Source organism: Molothrus aeneus, chromosome 12, assembly GCF_037042795.1.
Source record: "Molothrus aeneus isolate 106 chromosome 12, BPBGC_Maene_1.0, whole genome shotgun sequence".
Taxonomy (NCBI): domain Eukaryota; kingdom Metazoa; phylum Chordata; class Aves; order Passeriformes; family Icteridae; genus Molothrus; species Molothrus aeneus.
This window is the reverse complement of record NC_089657.1, coordinates 16821532-16839584: the sequence shown is the minus strand read 5'-3', so window position 1 is coordinate 16839584 and position 18053 is coordinate 16821532. Positions and strand designations below refer to the sequence as shown.

At 46.0% G+C, this 18053-nt stretch overlaps 1 protein-coding gene across 3 annotated transcripts in view; it reads right to left on the bottom strand.

The window, feature by feature from the left end:
- RAD54L2 (RAD54 like 2) overlaps positions 1-18053 on the bottom strand; it is a 68759-nt gene that overhangs the window by 7436 nt on the left and 43270 nt on the right. For all 3 annotated transcript variants that reach the window (XM_066558433.1, XM_066558435.1, XM_066558434.1), the window contains 16 exons: positions 14357-14555; positions 12836-12975; positions 11144-11275; positions 10178-10410; positions 9522-9704; positions 9113-9246; positions 8212-8408; positions 7340-7682; positions 5891-6068; positions 5157-5408; positions 4472-4590; positions 4050-4165; positions 2942-3041; positions 2411-2616; positions 1002-1177; positions 77-273 (listed from right to left, as the gene is read on the bottom strand). In XM_066558433.1, coding sequence (XP_066414530.1) covers positions 77-273; positions 1002-1177; positions 2411-2616; positions 2942-3041; positions 4050-4165; positions 4472-4590; positions 5157-5408; positions 5891-6068; positions 7340-7682; positions 8212-8408; positions 9113-9246; positions 9522-9704; positions 10178-10410; positions 11144-11275; positions 12836-12975; positions 14357-14555 — 2905 coding nt within the window. The remainder of the gene's footprint in view (positions 1-76; positions 274-1001; positions 1178-2410; positions 2617-2941; positions 3042-4049; positions 4166-4471; positions 4591-5156; positions 5409-5890; positions 6069-7339; positions 7683-8211; positions 8409-9112; positions 9247-9521; positions 9705-10177; positions 10411-11143; positions 11276-12835; positions 12976-14356; positions 14556-18053) is intronic.

Below are 18053 nucleotides of genomic sequence, written 5' to 3'. Positions count from 1 at the left end.
CCCACAGTGGTAAGCATCATCTGCCCCTTCATTTCATGGCTACAGTATGGGGAGAAGGGAAGGGGCAGGTGCTCACCAGTTCCTCTGGCTAAAGGCAGGGATGCTTGTCAGACTCTGGTCACTGGCTGGGTAATACTGTGCGTAGGACGGCCGGGTGTAGGGGACGGATGCTCGCTTTTCCTCCTCATAGCTCTTCTTGGCTGCCTTCTTCTCTGCCTTGGTCAGCTTGTGCTCCTTCCGGTCGATCAGCAGTGACTCGTGCTGAAAAGGCTCCTGCAACCCCACAGCACCGCGGTTCTGGCACCCACACACCACAAGAGGGAACCAGCACACCCCCAACGGGAGCGCCCGCTCCTGCCGCAGCCTGTCTCCTTCCCAGGTTGGCAGAGCTCGCCATGGCAAAGCACGAGTGGGGGCACCGCTGTGGATGTGCCCAAGGCTCATCTTGAAGGGTGACAGCCAGCTAATGCCACCACCTGCCCAACCAAGGCCATCACTTAACACGAGCACACAGCAAAAACCAGGAGTTTTGGCCAAGCTAAGAGCACAAGTACGGAGCTTGCCACGATGTCACACAGCCCCCAGAGCCCCACAGCACCTGGCACAGGCCCACTCTGCAGCACCACCCTGCCAGTGACTCTCCTGACAGCACAGGCCAGTGCTGCCTGTCCCAGCTTTGGTTTAAAGTCACCCCAGGAGAAGAGCTGGCAGGAAGCTGTGATATTCCACTGCCACCTTCACACCCAGCACAAAGTTGAAGAAAGGGGTGCCTGACAACCTGCCCCCAAACCTGTACAGGAAAGAGGTGTTTCTAGATGAGAGGAAAATATCACAGGGAATGGCAGGGATCTTTGGGTCCTCTCTAGGGAATTTTCTGCCTATTCCCACCAGCACCTAGGTGCATCCTTCTTGCCACCATGGCCCCATCACACTGCCAGACTCCTCCAGGCCCACTCCTGCCTGTGCAGGGCAGTGCCAGAAAAGAAACAGGTTAGTCTTACCTTGGTGATGAGGTGAGGATACTTGAGACAGGCTAATTGTAGAACAGACTCCTTCATCTTGCTCGGATTGAGGGAGAGCTGAGCAGGGTCAGATTCTTCTTCCACAAAATGCAGCAGGTTCTCCACCTCCCGTCGAGTGAAGTTCAGCACTGGGTTCAGATCATCCACCACCCGATCTGGAAAAGAGAGCAAAAGGAGTGAGCAGACAAGGGAAGAGATCAGCACTGCTTGCCTGTTGCCCTTCCTACACTTCTGTCCTAATACAGCTCCCTCCCTGCAATCCACACAATCCCCAGAAATATTCTGTAAATGTCAGGGCAAGGAGAAAAGTCATCATGTTCAGAGCTGAGCCTGTTTGACCAAGTCAGGCTGACAAGTGCCTGTGTTCCAGACTGCACAGCAAAGCTGTGCAGGTCACCAAGCTCCTGACAAACAGGAACACAAAACTAGTTATGGATAGTGTCCCATCTCACGTTAACAAGGCTGTAAACATACCCATCCTGGGACAGAACTGCTGCCACATCAGTATGTGTTCTCCCACAAATCCCACCAAAAAGGCTCAAATTAATAACTATGTACTAAAGTGGAAAGCTCAGAAAAGCAGCCACATTCCCTCACTCACAAGAGCCTGAATATTTTCCTTGAACATTCCCTCCTGCACAAAGGTCAAATGGGAGCACATGGAGAAAACACCTCTATCCAGGACTCTCCTGGGAGCCAGGCCAGCTGCCAGGAGACTCTACCTCAGTGCACAACAGCAAACTGAGCTGATCACGCTGGACTGCTGCCTCTGGAGTTTTGAGCAAAGAAGGACATAGAGCTCTCTTTGGGTCACCACAACCCTCAGCTGCACATTCTATGAGAGCAGCTTGACAACTGGAACAAGCCAGCACAAAAGATACTTATGGTACAAAGGCAGGTCAGAACCACAATGAATTAATTATTCTTGGCACCTAAGCAAGCATTAACAGTCAAAGGTGTCAATATATGCTTTAATTTAGCTTTTTCCCTCTCTTACTGCAGGAAAATGGAGATACAGAGCTATTTAAGTAGTAACACCCAGTTTAAGATGAGCAATATCCAGGCAGAGGGGAAAACAGGATGAGCAACCCTCTGTGTCTCTAGTCTGTTGCAGTAACCAGAAGAGGAGCAGGGGAAGTAAATGGCACAGCAGTGGACTGGGACCACAGCCTTGCTGCAGGATGCTGGCTCTATCATCATGACTTTCTTACAGGATCCCAATTCACTGCCAACTCAAACATCAAACACAGCCCTGGGATGGTGCCTGTCACCTCTTTGTCTGTTTTTCAACCTTGAAAAAAGAAGTTACAAAACCCACAGAAACAGGACTCACAGGAGCTAAGAGGAGTGAAAGCTGAGAGTGGAACGTTGTGCTCATCCACACTCACCTGACATGCCCTGCTTGGAGATCTGGCGGTCATAGATCTTCTTCTCCAGGGTGTAATCAGACACCAGTCTGTAGATGTGGCACGGCTTCTTCTGCCCGTAGCGGTACACCCGGCACACGGCCTGGGCATCATGGCATGGGTTCCAGGAGGCATCAAACACCACCACTCTGTTTGCTCCAATGAGGTTCACACCCAAACACCCAGCACTGGAAAATTAAGGCAAATTTCAAACTGCTGTCCTGGTCAATTTTCAAAACTTCCAGGCAGGGACAACCATCACAGCCAACAATCCATAAAGGGTCTATGGAAAGTTTCCTCCAGTCAAACTTTAAACCCATTTGGTTTCCAAGACTATTAAGCTGTTGCAGAGGCCTAAGGCTGAAATCCTACATCCCTAGGGAATTCAGAAGCAGATGGCACTATCATACCATGGCGAGCACATTACAGAAGAAGTTAAGAACTGAAAAGCCACATGCATCCAGAACATTGGTATGAGTCCTCCCCCGTGCCCTTCTGCTGCAGCCAACTCACCGTGTGGACAAAAGGAAGAGCCAAACAGAGGCATTGCTGGGATCATTGAACTGGTTAATCAGCCGTTCCCTTTCTGAGGCAGAGGTGCTGCCATCCAGTCCTGACAAAGGAATTAAAGATACATGTAAAAGTTCTGTACGTTTGGGGCATTTCTATCAGAACAAACCCACTTTCCAAACACTGAGCTTTGAAACTGGTTCCAAACCAATTCAAGTTGTACTCCAGGATCTCAGCTGGACCACTCTGTACCTGTAATATGCCCAAAAAGGCAGGTGCAATGCAGCCAGCCAGGTTGGGACCTGATCAACTGAAAGATCAAGTAAACATTACTCAAGCTTGTCAAGGCCAGACCTAGGAGCACTACAACACATCTAGCCCTTTAAGGCTCTGCTTTAGGCAAGGTGGATAGCAAGTAGGTGGATAGCAAGTAGGAACAAAGGCCTCATGTATGCAGGAAGCTCCAGGAATCAAGAGAAAGCAAAATTCTAAAGGCTTTGGCAAACCCCTAGAAACTAGACCTGAGCACAGAGAGTGCTAGTGTTAAGGAGTGCAGGGGGTGTCATGTCTCTGTTCCTGAGCAGCAGCTTGCTTCTGGCAGCTCTGCAAAAATCAGGAACACCATATCCACCACTCTTCTCAGTCCTGGCCTGCAAAGTAGCCACACAAAGCAACAACCCACACCAGAAAAAGATTTAAAGCTGGGGAATAAGGGAGAGGAATTCACAGCCTTGAGCAAGTGAAAGCATTTCACAGTGATTCTGGTTTTGGAAGCAAGATCTAGCAAATAGCCAACAGGAAGCAAAAAGTATCTTTTGCAACTTAAAAAAAGCAGTAGTGTGTAAATGAGATGTCAAAGATGTCTAACATCTTCTAAGTAAGATGGCAAAAGAGGATTTGGAAATTACTGCTTAGCTGCTATCCAACTGACAGTGCCTTCCAAAACAACTAAAGTAAGAAGTCTGAAAGAGGTTCATCAGAAGAATGCTTCAGCAGAGCATTTTCACACCCAAAGACAACTAAAAGAAGATGGTGGGCAACTTTCAGGAATTAGTCCTTCATATGATCAAACAGTGTCACAACAAAAGAGAGGAGGACTGGATGCACTCACTGTAGTAGTTGATGTTTCGGACCCAATTGTGAACTCCTCCATCTGAGCCTGGAGGACTTGGCATCGGTCTCTTTGCCAAAAACTCTTCAATGACAGATAAGGTGGACAAGCTCTGGCTGCAAAACCAAGATCTGTGTTCAGGAAAAAGTCCCCCAGCAGCAGAAGCGGAGTATCAGAACCCTTCCCCAACCATGACAGTGCTGATGGTTGTCAAACCCTGTTTGTGCAGCACACCCCTCACTAGTAAATGTGACAGTGGCAGAAGTTTTATCCACAGATAAAAATCCACATTAATACAACAAAGGAGAAAAAAGGGGAGCTGCCACACCATTCATCCTCTGTAAAAACCTCCTAGTACCAGGGAGGATCCAACTACTCCAGTATTTAATGACTGTAGGATCAGTTGGCGATACTCTGCTTACCTGAAGACCAAGATCTTGTCTCCAAGCTTCACACTTTCCTCAATTAGGTGGAAAAGTAACACCATCTTGGGTGAGTTCTCCAGGACTCCCGTCTGGTAATCACACAGGATGTCTTTGGCCTACCAAGAAATGGGAGACTATTACAGGTGGAGTTGCTCATTCCCTGTTTAGTTCCCTGTCTCAAGGTGAGAGAAATAAATCATGGCAACGAGGTTATTTACATCCAGTTGCTTGAGGTGACCAAGCTACTCCCAACTACTGCTGCTACCTCCCATTCCAGAAGCTCCAAATGACAAACTCCTTCCATGAATGAAGAAGTTCTCGCTGTCGTCTCAACCTCTCATGACTCTTTCATTTCAAGAGCTTTCCTCCATCCTTCTAGATTTACCACCCTCTTATTTAGACCAAACTTCACCCTAACACCTTTATTTAGAATAACAAAGTCCACAGCCTTTTTGGTCAGATGAGAACAATGATATAAGAGTGCTGCCTGCACTTTTACCTCCTGAGAGTCACAAACCCTTCCTAGCACCATGCAGTTCTGCTTATCAAGATGCTCTGTGGTAAAGAGAACATAGGAGAAACCCACAACTCAAACAGAGGAGTCTTCTCTTTGCTCTGCTTCAGAAAACTGTCCAGTCTTTCAGACTCCCCAAATGAAGAGTTTTCCAGCAGTGACACTCACCCACTCATAAGTTACAACCTGATTTGCTCTCTCCTGGAAAGGGTTGAAGCCAACACTCTGGAGGAACTTGCTATTAGTAGCTTCTCCAACTGGTGATGCCAAAGCATTACTTTCTGTTTTAACTTTAATTCCCTGAGGCTGGCAGCGGGAATTACTGCTTGCTGTGCTAAGATCATCCACATCCAAATCCTGCTCGTTTGCCAGATTCTCCTTTTGCAGAGCTTCATACAACACATCTGGATGGTTCCAGATCTGAAGGGATAAAGAAAGGAAGTGGTTAGACCTGCACCGGTCTGATGCTTGCCAATGATTGTGACCTGAAAGCTCCCACAGCTATTCAAAGAAAAGAACTAATACTTCTTCTGGCTCTCATATGTTTAAATGTGTCCAATTGTTACCTTGAGAACAAACCAGGAGGTCACTGTGCACCCCACACAGCACAAAGGCAGAGAAAGCTGCCTGATTGCACTAAGCAGGTACAGTTATGCAGTTTAAGGTATCAGCCCAGATTGTTTCAGCTGATGCCAGCAGGTTTCTTGCAGTTTGAAAGAGACATTTAACATCCCTGCATCCCAGTTCTGAAAACAAAGATAACAATACTGTTGAACCACTGCAGAGCACTCTGGGTAGAGATGATGTCCCTGGCCAACCACACTTTTACCTCCTCTTTTGACTTATATTCCCCTTTCCCCAACAGATTAGAATCTTTCTTTACATCTTCTGTCAAAACATACCTTACAACAGACACAGAAAGCTTTGAGTGGGTTCAGCCCCAGCCAGCCACTGTTGCCAGCATCCCGGAACCGGTTCATGAACTCCGTGTAAAGGGCCCGCTGGATCTTGGACAGACGTACCAGAATGACGTGCTCTTCCTTAGATGGGAGCTGAACCTTCAGCACGTTGTGGCCTCGCCTGTGGAGGAAATAAGAAGAGTGAGATAAATACAGGGGAAGGGAATTTCCCATTAGGATCTCCCTGTGGCTGTGTGTAGGGAAAGATTTTGACTTCTTGCCCACCCAGCTGCAGGAAGAAGGACCTCTAAATTGTATGTTTCTCTAATGCATGACACTTCTGAGATACTCTCCCTGCAACCAAATACCAATTGTAAACACAATTACAAAGATCTCAAACATTACAATCTTCTAGCACAGGTCACAGAGTTAACAGGGTGATGAAAGTCCTGTTTTCCATGGTAGCTGAAAACCAGAAATAAGGCATAAAGTCTATTTTCAGCTCTGCTAATGATTAAGACACTCCAGACCAGCATCTTAGAATCCTCATCTGAGAAAAAAATGCTGATTTGTTTCCAGAGTGGTGGAGTCACTGTGACTTTCCTTAACACTTTCACAAAACACTTTCAGATTCTAAGACAAGGATGTCACAAAGCACACATCCAAATTGGCTATTAAGCCATCAAAATAAACCTGAGGTCACTCCAGGGCAGCTAGAGGTGTAGTTCTCTGTTATCAGAGTCTGTGGTACCAAAGCAAACCAACTTTATAGCGTGGCCAGCAGGCCATGGCAGTGGACCTCTCCCTGTACTCAGCATTGGTGAGGCCCCACCTTAAATCTTGGGTTCTGTTTTGGGTCCCTCACTACAAGACAGTGAGGTGCTGGGGCATGTCCAGATTCAGGCAACAGTGCTGGGGAAGGGTCTGGAGCACAAATCTGATGAGGAACAGCTGAGGGGGTTCAGGCTGCAGTAAAGGAGGCTTTGGGGGAACCTCTCTCTCCACAAGTACCTGGTTATATCCAGGAAGGGAACAGTCTCTTCTCCCACATAACAAGAAGAGAAGACAAATGGCAAGAGAAAATGGGATGAGAGAAAATGGCTTCATATTGTTCCAGGGAGGTTTTGATTGGATATTGGAAAAAAATTCTTCATGGAAAGGGTGGCCAGACATTGGAACAGGCTGTTCAGGGAAGTGGTGGAGTCACCAATCCTGGAGAGATTTAAAAGACTCGTAGGTGTGGCACCTGGGGACAAGCTTTAGTGGTGGCTGTGCTGGGTTAACGGTTGGACTTGATGATCTTACACGTCTTTTCCAACCTAAACAATTCCATGATTCTATGAGGCATCAAAATTCAGTTGCACTGCACAAACTCAGCAAACAAGCCAGGTAATTTGTGATGAAGGAGCTGTTTGCATGGACTACACCCCTGAGAGCTGCCCTTGGACTCACCGCTGCACGAAGCCCTCGAGCAGGCTGTGCAGAACGTGGCTGCGGTAGCGCATCAGCCGCACGTCCTGGGGGGTGCTGTCGATGCACTGCCCGTTCAGGATGGGCCGCTCAAACATGTTGCTGAACTCCTGCCGCGAGCCCAGGAAGTCAGGCCGGACAAAGTCCACCATGCACCAGTACTCGATGAGGTTGTTCTGCAGGGGGTACCCGGTCAGCACCACCCGCCGGCGCGAGCGGATGTTCTTCAGTGCCTGCGAGGTGCTGGCGTGGCAGTTCTTGATCCGGTGTCCTTCGTCACAAATAACCACGTCTGGGCCGGGGCGAGACAAAGCCTTCTCAATCCCTGAGGACAGGGGACATTAAGTGTTAGTTAGAGATGAATAAGACAAAGTTCTGGTTTTATAAGGTCACCAGCTACACAATAGAGGGGTATTTCTGAAAGACAAAAAAAGCAGTATCCGTGGGTGCAGAGAGCAAGGCTGATGCAGGAGATAACATTTGACTTAGACAGTAGTTCTGATTTAGGAAAATGTGGTAATGAGCAAACACGACTGTCTCTTGATTTCTGTTCAGTGACCTGCATTGCATCAAGTTGGGTGTCTTGCATCAAATCAGAGTGGCAAATCTCACAATGACAAATCCCAGAGTTCAGTGTACTGAATTCCACACTTACTTGGAGCTCTTTCAAGAAATTAAAGACTCATACAAAGCTCAACAACCTTCTGCCTCCAAAGACACAATCCCGCCCAGCAAAGTTCTAACATGTCAGTGATACTAAAAGCAAGTTATAGGTTGTTTCCCTGTGTTGCCACAGCTGACAGCCAGCTGGACAGCAGGGCCACACTCTCCCCTCTTGAGGGCTGACTTCTCACCTTTCAGAAGCTCCTGCTGCCGGTCTTCCTCATCCAAGTCAATAATGACAGGGCCAGTTTGTTTCTTTGTTCTCTTCTTCCTGCCAGTGGCAAAGGACTTCTTCAGTGAGAGGAGACGGTACATCTCATATCCCATCAGCAGCACACCACCTTCTGTCACCCAGTCATTCACCACCTTTGCTCGTGCAGCTGTCGTCCTGCAAAACAACCAAATAAACTCTAAGCTTTAGTCCAATATCAGGTTGAATCACTGGATTTGAGAAAAAATACCCCTTCAATGGGTATTTTAAAGCATGTTTCTCACATCAAACCAGACGGAGGTTTACAATGAAATTTCTTTAGGAAACAAACAGATATGGGGTGGGGCGGGGGGAGCCTTTTATGTGCCATGGAGCAGGACTGAGAATGACAAATCCTTACAGGAACTGAGGTGTAGAAGTTTGTCATGCACAAAAGTATATAGAACTCAAGAGTTCCCTTTTTACAGAGCTGCTGAGTTTGCCTCTGCAAAAACCATTTGCAGTATAAGTTGCCAATGCAGATGGTTGTAATCTTCCAGTTGTTTATCCCCTGTTGTCTCCTTAAGTGCTCCTGTCCCCCAGGCTTCCTTCCCTTCCAGCCTACTCAGAATTGGTTCAGATCAAGACACTGTCTTCACTCAGCCCACCACAGTACACCAGATCCTGGCCAACAGTAAATACATGGCTGAAGCAGCATCAGCAGATTCAAATATATCCCACCCAGAAGGTGAAGACACCAACAGGCAGGTGTATAGACACAGCTAATGAACTGAGAATTCCCCAGGATCACTGCACTGCCCTGATCCATGCAAGGAAAATGACCCAGGAAGAAGCAGAGGTCCCTGAGCCAAGAGCTCAGAAAAGCTTTTACTGTCACCTACTTGTGTTCATCATTCAGGATGTGGACTTTGAAGGTGCGGGGCTGGACCTCTTTGGAGTTATAATCAGCAGGAAGGTTTTCAGGTGCTGGGAGCCACATGTTGAACTCTGCTAGCCAGTTTTGAAGCGTATTCACCTGGAAAAGTTAGCCATGGAAGAATTAAAAACCCAATTGAGTCACTTGAGATTTTTAAGAGCAGAAATGAGATTAGGGAATGACACCCAGCATGCCCAGATGGAAGCAGCAGCTCACAGCATGCAAATTCAGGAACACAGGGTATGATAGAGGGGTAAGAGCAGCAAGGATGTGATAGAGCTTGATGAGTGATGGGACACTAATCAACCTTCTCTATGCAAAGAAAGAAGCAGTGTAGGGAAGCCCCTCAGCCAGCCCTTCATGTGGCTACTTACAGGTACAATGGCAAGAACAGTCTTTGCCTCCGTGTGCCGAAAAAGTACATCCAAGAAAGAGATCACCTGTATGGTCTTGCCCAGGCCCATACTATGTGCTAAAATACACCCAAACCCACTGCTGGTTTTAAATCTCTCCAAGGACTCAACCAAGTTGTCATAAAGGAATCGGATTCCACCAATCTAGGCAGAAAAGTAGAAAAAGTGTTAGAATGGTGGCAGACAAAAAGTCTGAGATGGGTAAGGATTTACAGAGTGCATGAGGACCATGAAAATGTAAAGGGCATGTTTCAGGTTCATTAAACTACTCTAATCTAGGGAAAACAGTACTTTTAGATGTCCATAGAATTTCTTGAGAATTTATCAATAAATCAAAATTAATTTGTAGCCAGAGGATCTGAATTAGGGTTGATTAGTTTGTTTATAAATATTATTTTATTTTTAAAAGTTCATCTAAATATACAAAGGTCTGATAGTAACAGCAGCTGAAGTTATACAGAGCCTTGGCCATTCTCTAGTTCAGTTTTATCATTTGACTGTCCACAACAGTCACCACCACAACCAGATTAGTCACAGGGCTCACCAAAGAAGTTCTTCTGAGACTCCCAGGCAGGCTTGCCTGAATTAATTGCATTTTCAAGGCTAACAAAGCCTACCTGATGAGGTTTCACTGCACGTGCAAGCTGGGGAGCCAGGAAAATGTCCTCCTCATTTGGTGGATGATTGATGTTGACAATGACTTGCCCCAGAGCATCTGACTGATTTAAGGCATCATTCACATGAGAGCCACTGCTCTCTTCACTGCCATCCTCCTCCCCCTCATTGCCAGAGTCACTGCTGTCCACAATTTGGAGGGCATCATCCTCCCCTGAGCTCAGCTCAATCACTTCTGCAAAGTAACCAAAACAGGAGAGAATAAGGACAAAGTTGACTTGACGTCAGGGTTTATCATGAATGGAAAAAACCTATCAGGAAATAAGGCTACCCCCAGCTTTTGCAATTCCACCCTGGCCTAATGATGTATGCTGAACAAGCAGACATCATACAGGCATACACCACGCCCCTCAGACCAGCATATGAAAGCTTCCCTGGCTTCCAAATGTTTCAGGGAACATTAACTTGGGCTGATTCAAAGAGAACATGAGAGAATTTCTAGGAGTGTTTTACATTCTCTTCCATATGTCTTCTTAATTCCCAAGCCCAGACATGAATTTTATTGATTGATATAATGTCTAAGGATCACCAAGGAGTCCGGGTGAATCCATTTGGGACAAGGGACACAAAACCACTTCCTGCTGCAGATCTGAATACTTAGATGCTCCTTTTACACACAGCAAATGGTGCCACATCTCCTGTAAGCATTCTTCAGCAATGCACTGGGCAAAATCAAGTGCATTTATAAAGCAGAAATAAACACAAATTCACAAGAGAGCCTAACAGGCCATTTTATAAATGTCATTTTAGGACTCACAGGCCAGAACTGCCCATATAATTGGAAACCAAAAGGCCTACAAAAGTCTGAAGTGATTCACCACTGGAGCATCTGAACAGATGAAAACAGACTTGTGGCTGAATAAACAGCATATTGTGAGAAGAGCAGGCTGAGGCAATTGGTCACTTACCATCTTTAATGCTATTTTTTCCTTTAGTATCATCTTCACTGCCACTGCTGGTACTGTCGAGGCAGATCACTTCCTCAGCCAGGACCTGAGGGGGGAGCTGGGTCGCCTCTGCTGTTCTGAAAACTATGTCCTCTACAAACATAAATTACAAACAATAAGTAATTCATAATAATGGGGAAGGAGACAAAACTGTTCAGAAACCAGACAGTATTTCCTTCCACTTTAGCTCCAATAACTTAGTCCTGGAATTTTCCATAACAGACTCTCACTGTCTACAATCCTGCTATGACTCAGCTTCCTGGGTCACAATCTCCTCCATCCTCAATATGCTGAAACAATAGCCCATTGCTGATGGCACCCTCTGTTTCATGCCCTGACTGGGGCACACTGACCATGCAACATGCTAAAGCCCTTTGTTTCTCTTTTTTTGGTCTCAGTAAAAGCTGTGTTTCATCCAGCAGAGAGAGTAGAAAACTGCTGAAGGGATAATAACTGCTCTTTGTTAGTAGGGACACTGTAATAATTACATCTCACATATCATAAACAACTTTTGCTGATCAAGAGCATTTGTTTGTATGTTTTTAGTGCTGCCATGTGGAGGAGAGGCTAATGGGGCCAAACAGCATCACTGCAGTGACACAGCAAGCAACGACATTCTTCTGGGGCTGAACCTACTCTGCATAAGCCAAAGTGTTTTAAACAGCTCTTATTCCTTCTCCCACGTGTAAAAGTGCTTTTAACACTTACACATATGGGAAAATATCTATTTCTTCAAGAGGCGAGGCCAACTCAAGAATTCCTTACCCTTGCCCAACATCCAGCTGCACTTCTCTGCCCTTTATACCTTTTGAAGTTGTGCTATAAACTAAATCACCAAAAGGATCCAGATTGGGAAACAATGCAAGGTAACATATTCACCCAAAGACATGAGTGATGCTTAACCATTTATACTGTCTGCAACTCACTGCTTGCCAAACATGCAAGAAGGCCAAGGTTACATCACCAACATATGTGCACCCAGTCTATTGCTCCACTATCCCCAGTACCAGACACACGTGTTACCAGACCATTCCCAGGACAAACAGGATCTGGCATTTCTGCCAAGCCTGTTGATTTAAGCTCCCATACCAGCTGGAAAGACAAGAGATCTGTTTCAGCATCCCCCTACACACTCTTGATGTGCGTCAAAATATCTTCAACAAACATTACCTGGCACCTTTCACCAAGCAGCCACTGTATCCTTAATAGGAAACAAGGGCAGAAGTGGAACTGCCTACACTGAACCTACAAGAGGTTTGGAACTACTGTTCCAAGAGTTTACACTCGAAAGTCCAAGTACAGCATAGAATCACAGAATGTTTGGGGTTGGAAGGACCCTTCAAAGGTCATCTAATCCAACCCCTCCACACTGAACAGGGCTATCTTCAGCTACATCTGGTTGCTCAAAGCTCAATCCACCCTGACCTTGAATGTTTCCAGGAGTGGGGCATTTACCACATCTCTGCATAACCTGTGCCAGTGTTTCAGCACCCTCATTGTAAAGCATTTCTTCCTTGTATCTAGCCTGAATCTACCTTCCTTTAAGTCAAACCCATTACCCCTTGTCCTATCATGGACAAGCATGGCACTACCTTCTTCATTCAGCATCTATCCTTAAAACTCTTGCTTTGGCTGGCATCTCCCAGTGCTTACCAGGAAGAAACTCCAGGGGAACAGTTGGTATAGAGGCTGGGTAATCCTTCCGCTGCTGCTCAAGCCGTTTCCTTCTCTCCAACTCTTCCTGCTGGGCTGCCTTTGTCACGGCTTCCAGTTGGTCCTCACGCAACAGCTTTCTGAACACAGGGGCAAATGGGATTTGGTTACCCTCCATTCCTTCCAAAAATATGAACAGCTACACAGCTGCTGCAAAGAGGACTGACAAGCTCCAGGTATTCTGTCAACCACACAGAGTAGGAACATCATCCCCCAAAAGATATGGGCAAATTCTGCAGCTATTTCAACACTACAGATAAAACTACCATCACTCAAGGAAAAGACAAAAGTTCAACAGAAGCAAAGTAAGGAAAGGAGGAAAAAGGTAAGTGGGCAAGCACATACTTAAACTAGGTTACCAGAGACCAGTTCTTCTGCTTGCAAGGGTGTTTTTTTATTGATACACAGTTTATAAACACAAAATGCACTAAGTCATGCAAAGAAGATATATGGGAAAAAAATGCAACAATTCCCCCACAAAAAGTCATCACCCCAATTCTCTGCTGACAACACTTTGAGGAGCTAGGATCTCTAATGGTTTTAACAATTGTTTCAAGGTATTCCCTCAAAGCACCTTCCCTTTACAGGTAATTTTATTTACTTCCAGAAGTTGCTTTTCTCCTGCTTCAGTGTCACATGGTGCTTTTTCCAGAGGAGAGGTGCAGTACAAGCAGTGGTAAAATCTAGCTCAAACTAGCCTTTAAAACCACTCACCCCCACACTTCATGGACATCTCCTTCATCCTAATGAAGTCCCATTTTTCAGGGCCTATTCGATGCTTATTTCTTCAGCTTTAAGAAACCAATCTGCAGAAGCTTAAATAGGAACCAAAGACCACCAGCACAGGGTATGAGAGCCACTTGCTGCCACAGGGGTTCCTGCTCCATTAGTTCTCCTCTGAGCTTATAAAATTCCCTTGAGCAAAATTTCCTAGTGATTTACCACCTCACAACCTGTCCCAGGATATGTGGTGAATTACACCATCAAACAACTACTGCTTTATAAAATCCAGGTGAAATTGACTTCCAGCATTTCAGTTGCTAGTCATAGCATCAGCATTCCTGTCAACAAGTACCCAGGGTAGTACAGGAAAGAACTGTATTTTAGACTGTTTGGAATAGGATTCACCTCAGCAAATATCTGAAACTGGTATTTACTTAATGGTGGTACTGTTTTTCAATTAAATCTCTCATAATACAGCAGCAATTACACAATTTTTGCAATATATTCCATAACCAAATATTCACTCTTCTGAAATACCAAACAAGTCTGCACCCACATGCAGCACTCCAGTCTGAGATCACTCTACTCCCACTGGTGAAATCCTAAGGTTTTGGAAAAGAAAAACCATCTGGTTTGCCAGCAGTGGCACAATGTAGCTCAGAAGCAAAGTGCAGAGATTCTGTTTTCACCACCATATGTGACCCGAGCTCTTTCTGTCCTGCTGCTGCTGCTGCTTACCTTATGTTCCTCCGCATGTGAGATGGTTTCTGAGCCCTCTTCTTTTTGGTGTCCTCAGAGGCCAGGCTCTTGTGCTGGTTCTGCAAGAGTTGCTCTGCCCGCTCGCTCTGAGATGAGGTAGTTGAAGTCGAGCGCTGCCACTCTCCATCCTCCGCGTGCTCCGCGTGGTCACCGCTGAACACGGCTTCCTGGGGTTGGTCTGCAAGGGGAACAACATGGCATGGGAACAGCTGTGCCAGCCTGGCCCTTCCATCAGCAATCAGCAGGGCTTGAGCTGAACAGGAACTGACAAGCCCTACTCTCACTCATTTGCAAGCATGTCACTCTGAGGGTCAAAGCTGGGGTCCTTTCTGACAGTCAAAGAGAGTTCAAAAATTTTATAGTGAAGGGTGCAGCCCTAGTGAAAGCCAAAACTAACACCCCTCAACACAGCCCAAAAGTGCCCTGACAAGAAAACAAGGCAGATTATTTAGGTCCATGTGGAGCACTTGCTATCCCAAGAGTGTTTTTCCATGAAGGCCTGATAAGCTCTGATTAAAAACAGGAACTTGAATCTCTTCTTTGTTTCACATCATTCAAGTAGAGCAGAAATTTCCATCTATATGACACCTGTGTAACCATCTCCCAAGTCAACAGAACCCAGTATGTAAAAGGTTATCTGGTTCAAACACTGGGTCATGGCTCAGCAGGCAGCTCAGTGGTTTTAGTACCAAGCTTCACTCTGATGGTTTAAATGGTAATTTCCAACAAGCTTTTTGTCAAACAAAATGTAAATGGCAATATTCTGCCTATATTGTAAATCATATGCATTCATTCTCTGATTTTCAGACTTCCATTTGTGCCTGATTCCACTCTTAAAACACAATGTGAAATGACACCTTGTTCTATGTGACACTTGGCTCTTCAACAGGCTGCCAGTGACCAAGCTAATGCTTCCAGAGCAAAGAAAGGAAATGTTTCTGTTCAAAAGCTTCCCTTGAAGCAAACTGTTTCTGACAAGCGTTGTAATAGCTTCTTTGAAGCATCTTGTCCCCTTGTGTCAGGCAAAGAGATACCCTGAACTTCATCTTGTAATCAGCTTTCTTGCTTACATTGTGTATCTGAGCTAATGACTGAACTGAAATGACACTTAGACACAACTTTGAAGGAAAGAAGACATCAGTGCAGAGGAATGTGGCAGATGAAGTAATACAGAACCAACAAGCATCACATTGTGAGTCTGAGGGATCTGGAGACAGAGAGCATTTCTTCTCAAGATGCTGGGAGCTTGAAGGATGCTTCAGTACAGCACATTGCACCTACAGCTGTCATGTTGATATGCCCATTAAATTAACCTTATCTCCTGCATCACATCTTAAACTTGAGATGACAAGCAGTAGATTCACACCTTGTTCAAAAGCACCAACTTTGCAAACTTCCTCTCCAGACATCCCACCAGACCCACCCCAGCATTTGCTGCAAGTCTATGTCAGAACAGATTTAGGACTTCAGAGCTCAGCCCACCATGGACCAGTACTGGCAGAGCAGCTCAAGCATTTTCTGTTAATATCTGTTTCTGCAAGCCCTACAAATACTGGAAAACCAGGTATCCACAGCTTACAGGATGGAACAGATCCCATTATGAATGCAAGGAGAGTTATAGATATGAAGATAAAGGCAAAGGGGTTCACTGCTACAAGCACAGCAGTTCTCCTACCACAGCCAAGGTCTTGGAGCCCTGTCCTCCCACCATGCCTCCTTAGACTAACAAGCTCAGATATCAAGCATCAGCTCACTTGCAGAGAGAGAACTGTGCTGGGAATAAACCCAGTTTCTCAGGCTTCCCAGACATCAACTCTGCTATTTGAGCTACAGACACATTTTAGTCACATTACCTGCAATTCTTCAGCACTGTTTCCTTCCCCCCACCCCTCTTGACTCCTGGTTATATAACTAGATCAAAAGATTGGATGAAATAGGGCAAAGGGAAGCAGGGAGGCTGCACACGTGATCACATGCTCCCGGATGAGTCATTAAACCGGAGACAAACACTGCCATGGTTACACTGCTGCCATCTCACCCTGGGCCCGAGGACCTTGACAAGGCACCAGGGAGCACAAAGCCATGCTTGTTTGGAAAAGGAAGCTCTTCCCTCCCCACACTCCAGCAACTGCCCACGTCACCTCCTCCAACAGCCAACCTGCCACCTGCACTGTGCCAGGCAAGGGTGTCTTCAGGACAAGGTTGATAATAACAAAACCTAAAGGCTCAGGAGCCCAAATTATTATGTCTCCTCTATGTTTACAGATGTGTTCTGCAAGCCCTATGTAGACTCTTTCTATTTCTGCATTTTACCTTTTCTTTCCTCTTAATGATATGTAATAGGAGCTCTGGTCAAACCTACACACAGCTGGATCAGATAGAGTTTTTAAAATATAATTCTCATCTGACCAGGAGCCCGAAGCCCAAAATTTGATGATAAATTTGGTCCCGTACTGAGTATAAGCCCTCATCTGCCACAGCCACGTCTGCTCAGGCTGGTGTTTGTCCTGCCAATACAAGTTCTGAGGTGAGGAACACAATCTGTGCCTCAGCCCACATTCCTGACACATATGCATCAAGAGAGCTCTTCCACGCTAGCGACAGCTCCAAACATCTCAGTGATTCAGCTGCAGTGGGATTCAGGGGACAGCCAGCTTCCCAAAGGCTGCTCCTATCCTTGCCACCACCATGAATCAAACTTTACACAAAGTTTAACTAACACAATGATAAAATCACAAGTCTAACCTTGCAACAGCTCCCACCACACCTGTGGCAGGAGCTGGCAGTTACAAGCAGGAATTGTTTTGCTGCTGCTTTGTATTAAACCCCTGATTATGTGCACAGCCTAAACCTAACCCAGATGAAAAGCACAACTCCCCGCTGCAGTCATGTGGCTGCTCTCCAATTTGGTGAGCTTCAAGCTGTGTAAATGGGACCCACACTGGGAAAGAAACACACTTAAAAACAATAACTACACACACTAACACCTATTTTGTATAAGAATGGGTCTGATCTTGGGTTGGAGGGAGTGTGGGAACAGCCTCGTTGAACAGATCCCATCAGGTAATCAATGGAATAATCCTGCCCTAATTTTGCCAAACCTATATAGACAACAGAAAGGCAATTATGGTTTTGTAACAGGAGCTTGACACACTACTCTGCCATGGTTATACAAGTAGTGTTTTACACAACACAAAAATTCATCAGCCACGTTTGCATGTTGACAACTGTCTGATCATGCTGGAGCTGCTAGGCACTCTAGGAAGACCTGGGCACCTATTCACATTGCCTGCTTGAGAAGAGCATTGCTACCAGCCTGGGGCTGACAACCCAGCACAGCCCTGCACAGCAAGATGAGCCACAGCAGAAAATGCAGGCCCAAGTCTGCCCAGCAGAAGACAGCCAGGTGTGGTTGTTGGCAAGGGTGTAAATCCATCCCATGGTTACACACCGTGGGCACCAAGAATCACCTGGTCCACACCAGCTTTGTTTCCATGTTTTGTACTGTCCTGACCAGATCTACAAAGAGGATCTCCCAAAAGAAATGGCAGTAGCATCAATACAGCTACTCCTTCAGGTGGGTTATAGCTCTCTGTCTGAGAAATCCCCAAACAGTTCCCATGGTTACGGACACCTGCACACACCCAGGCACTCTGTCCTGCAAAGTGCCCTGAAT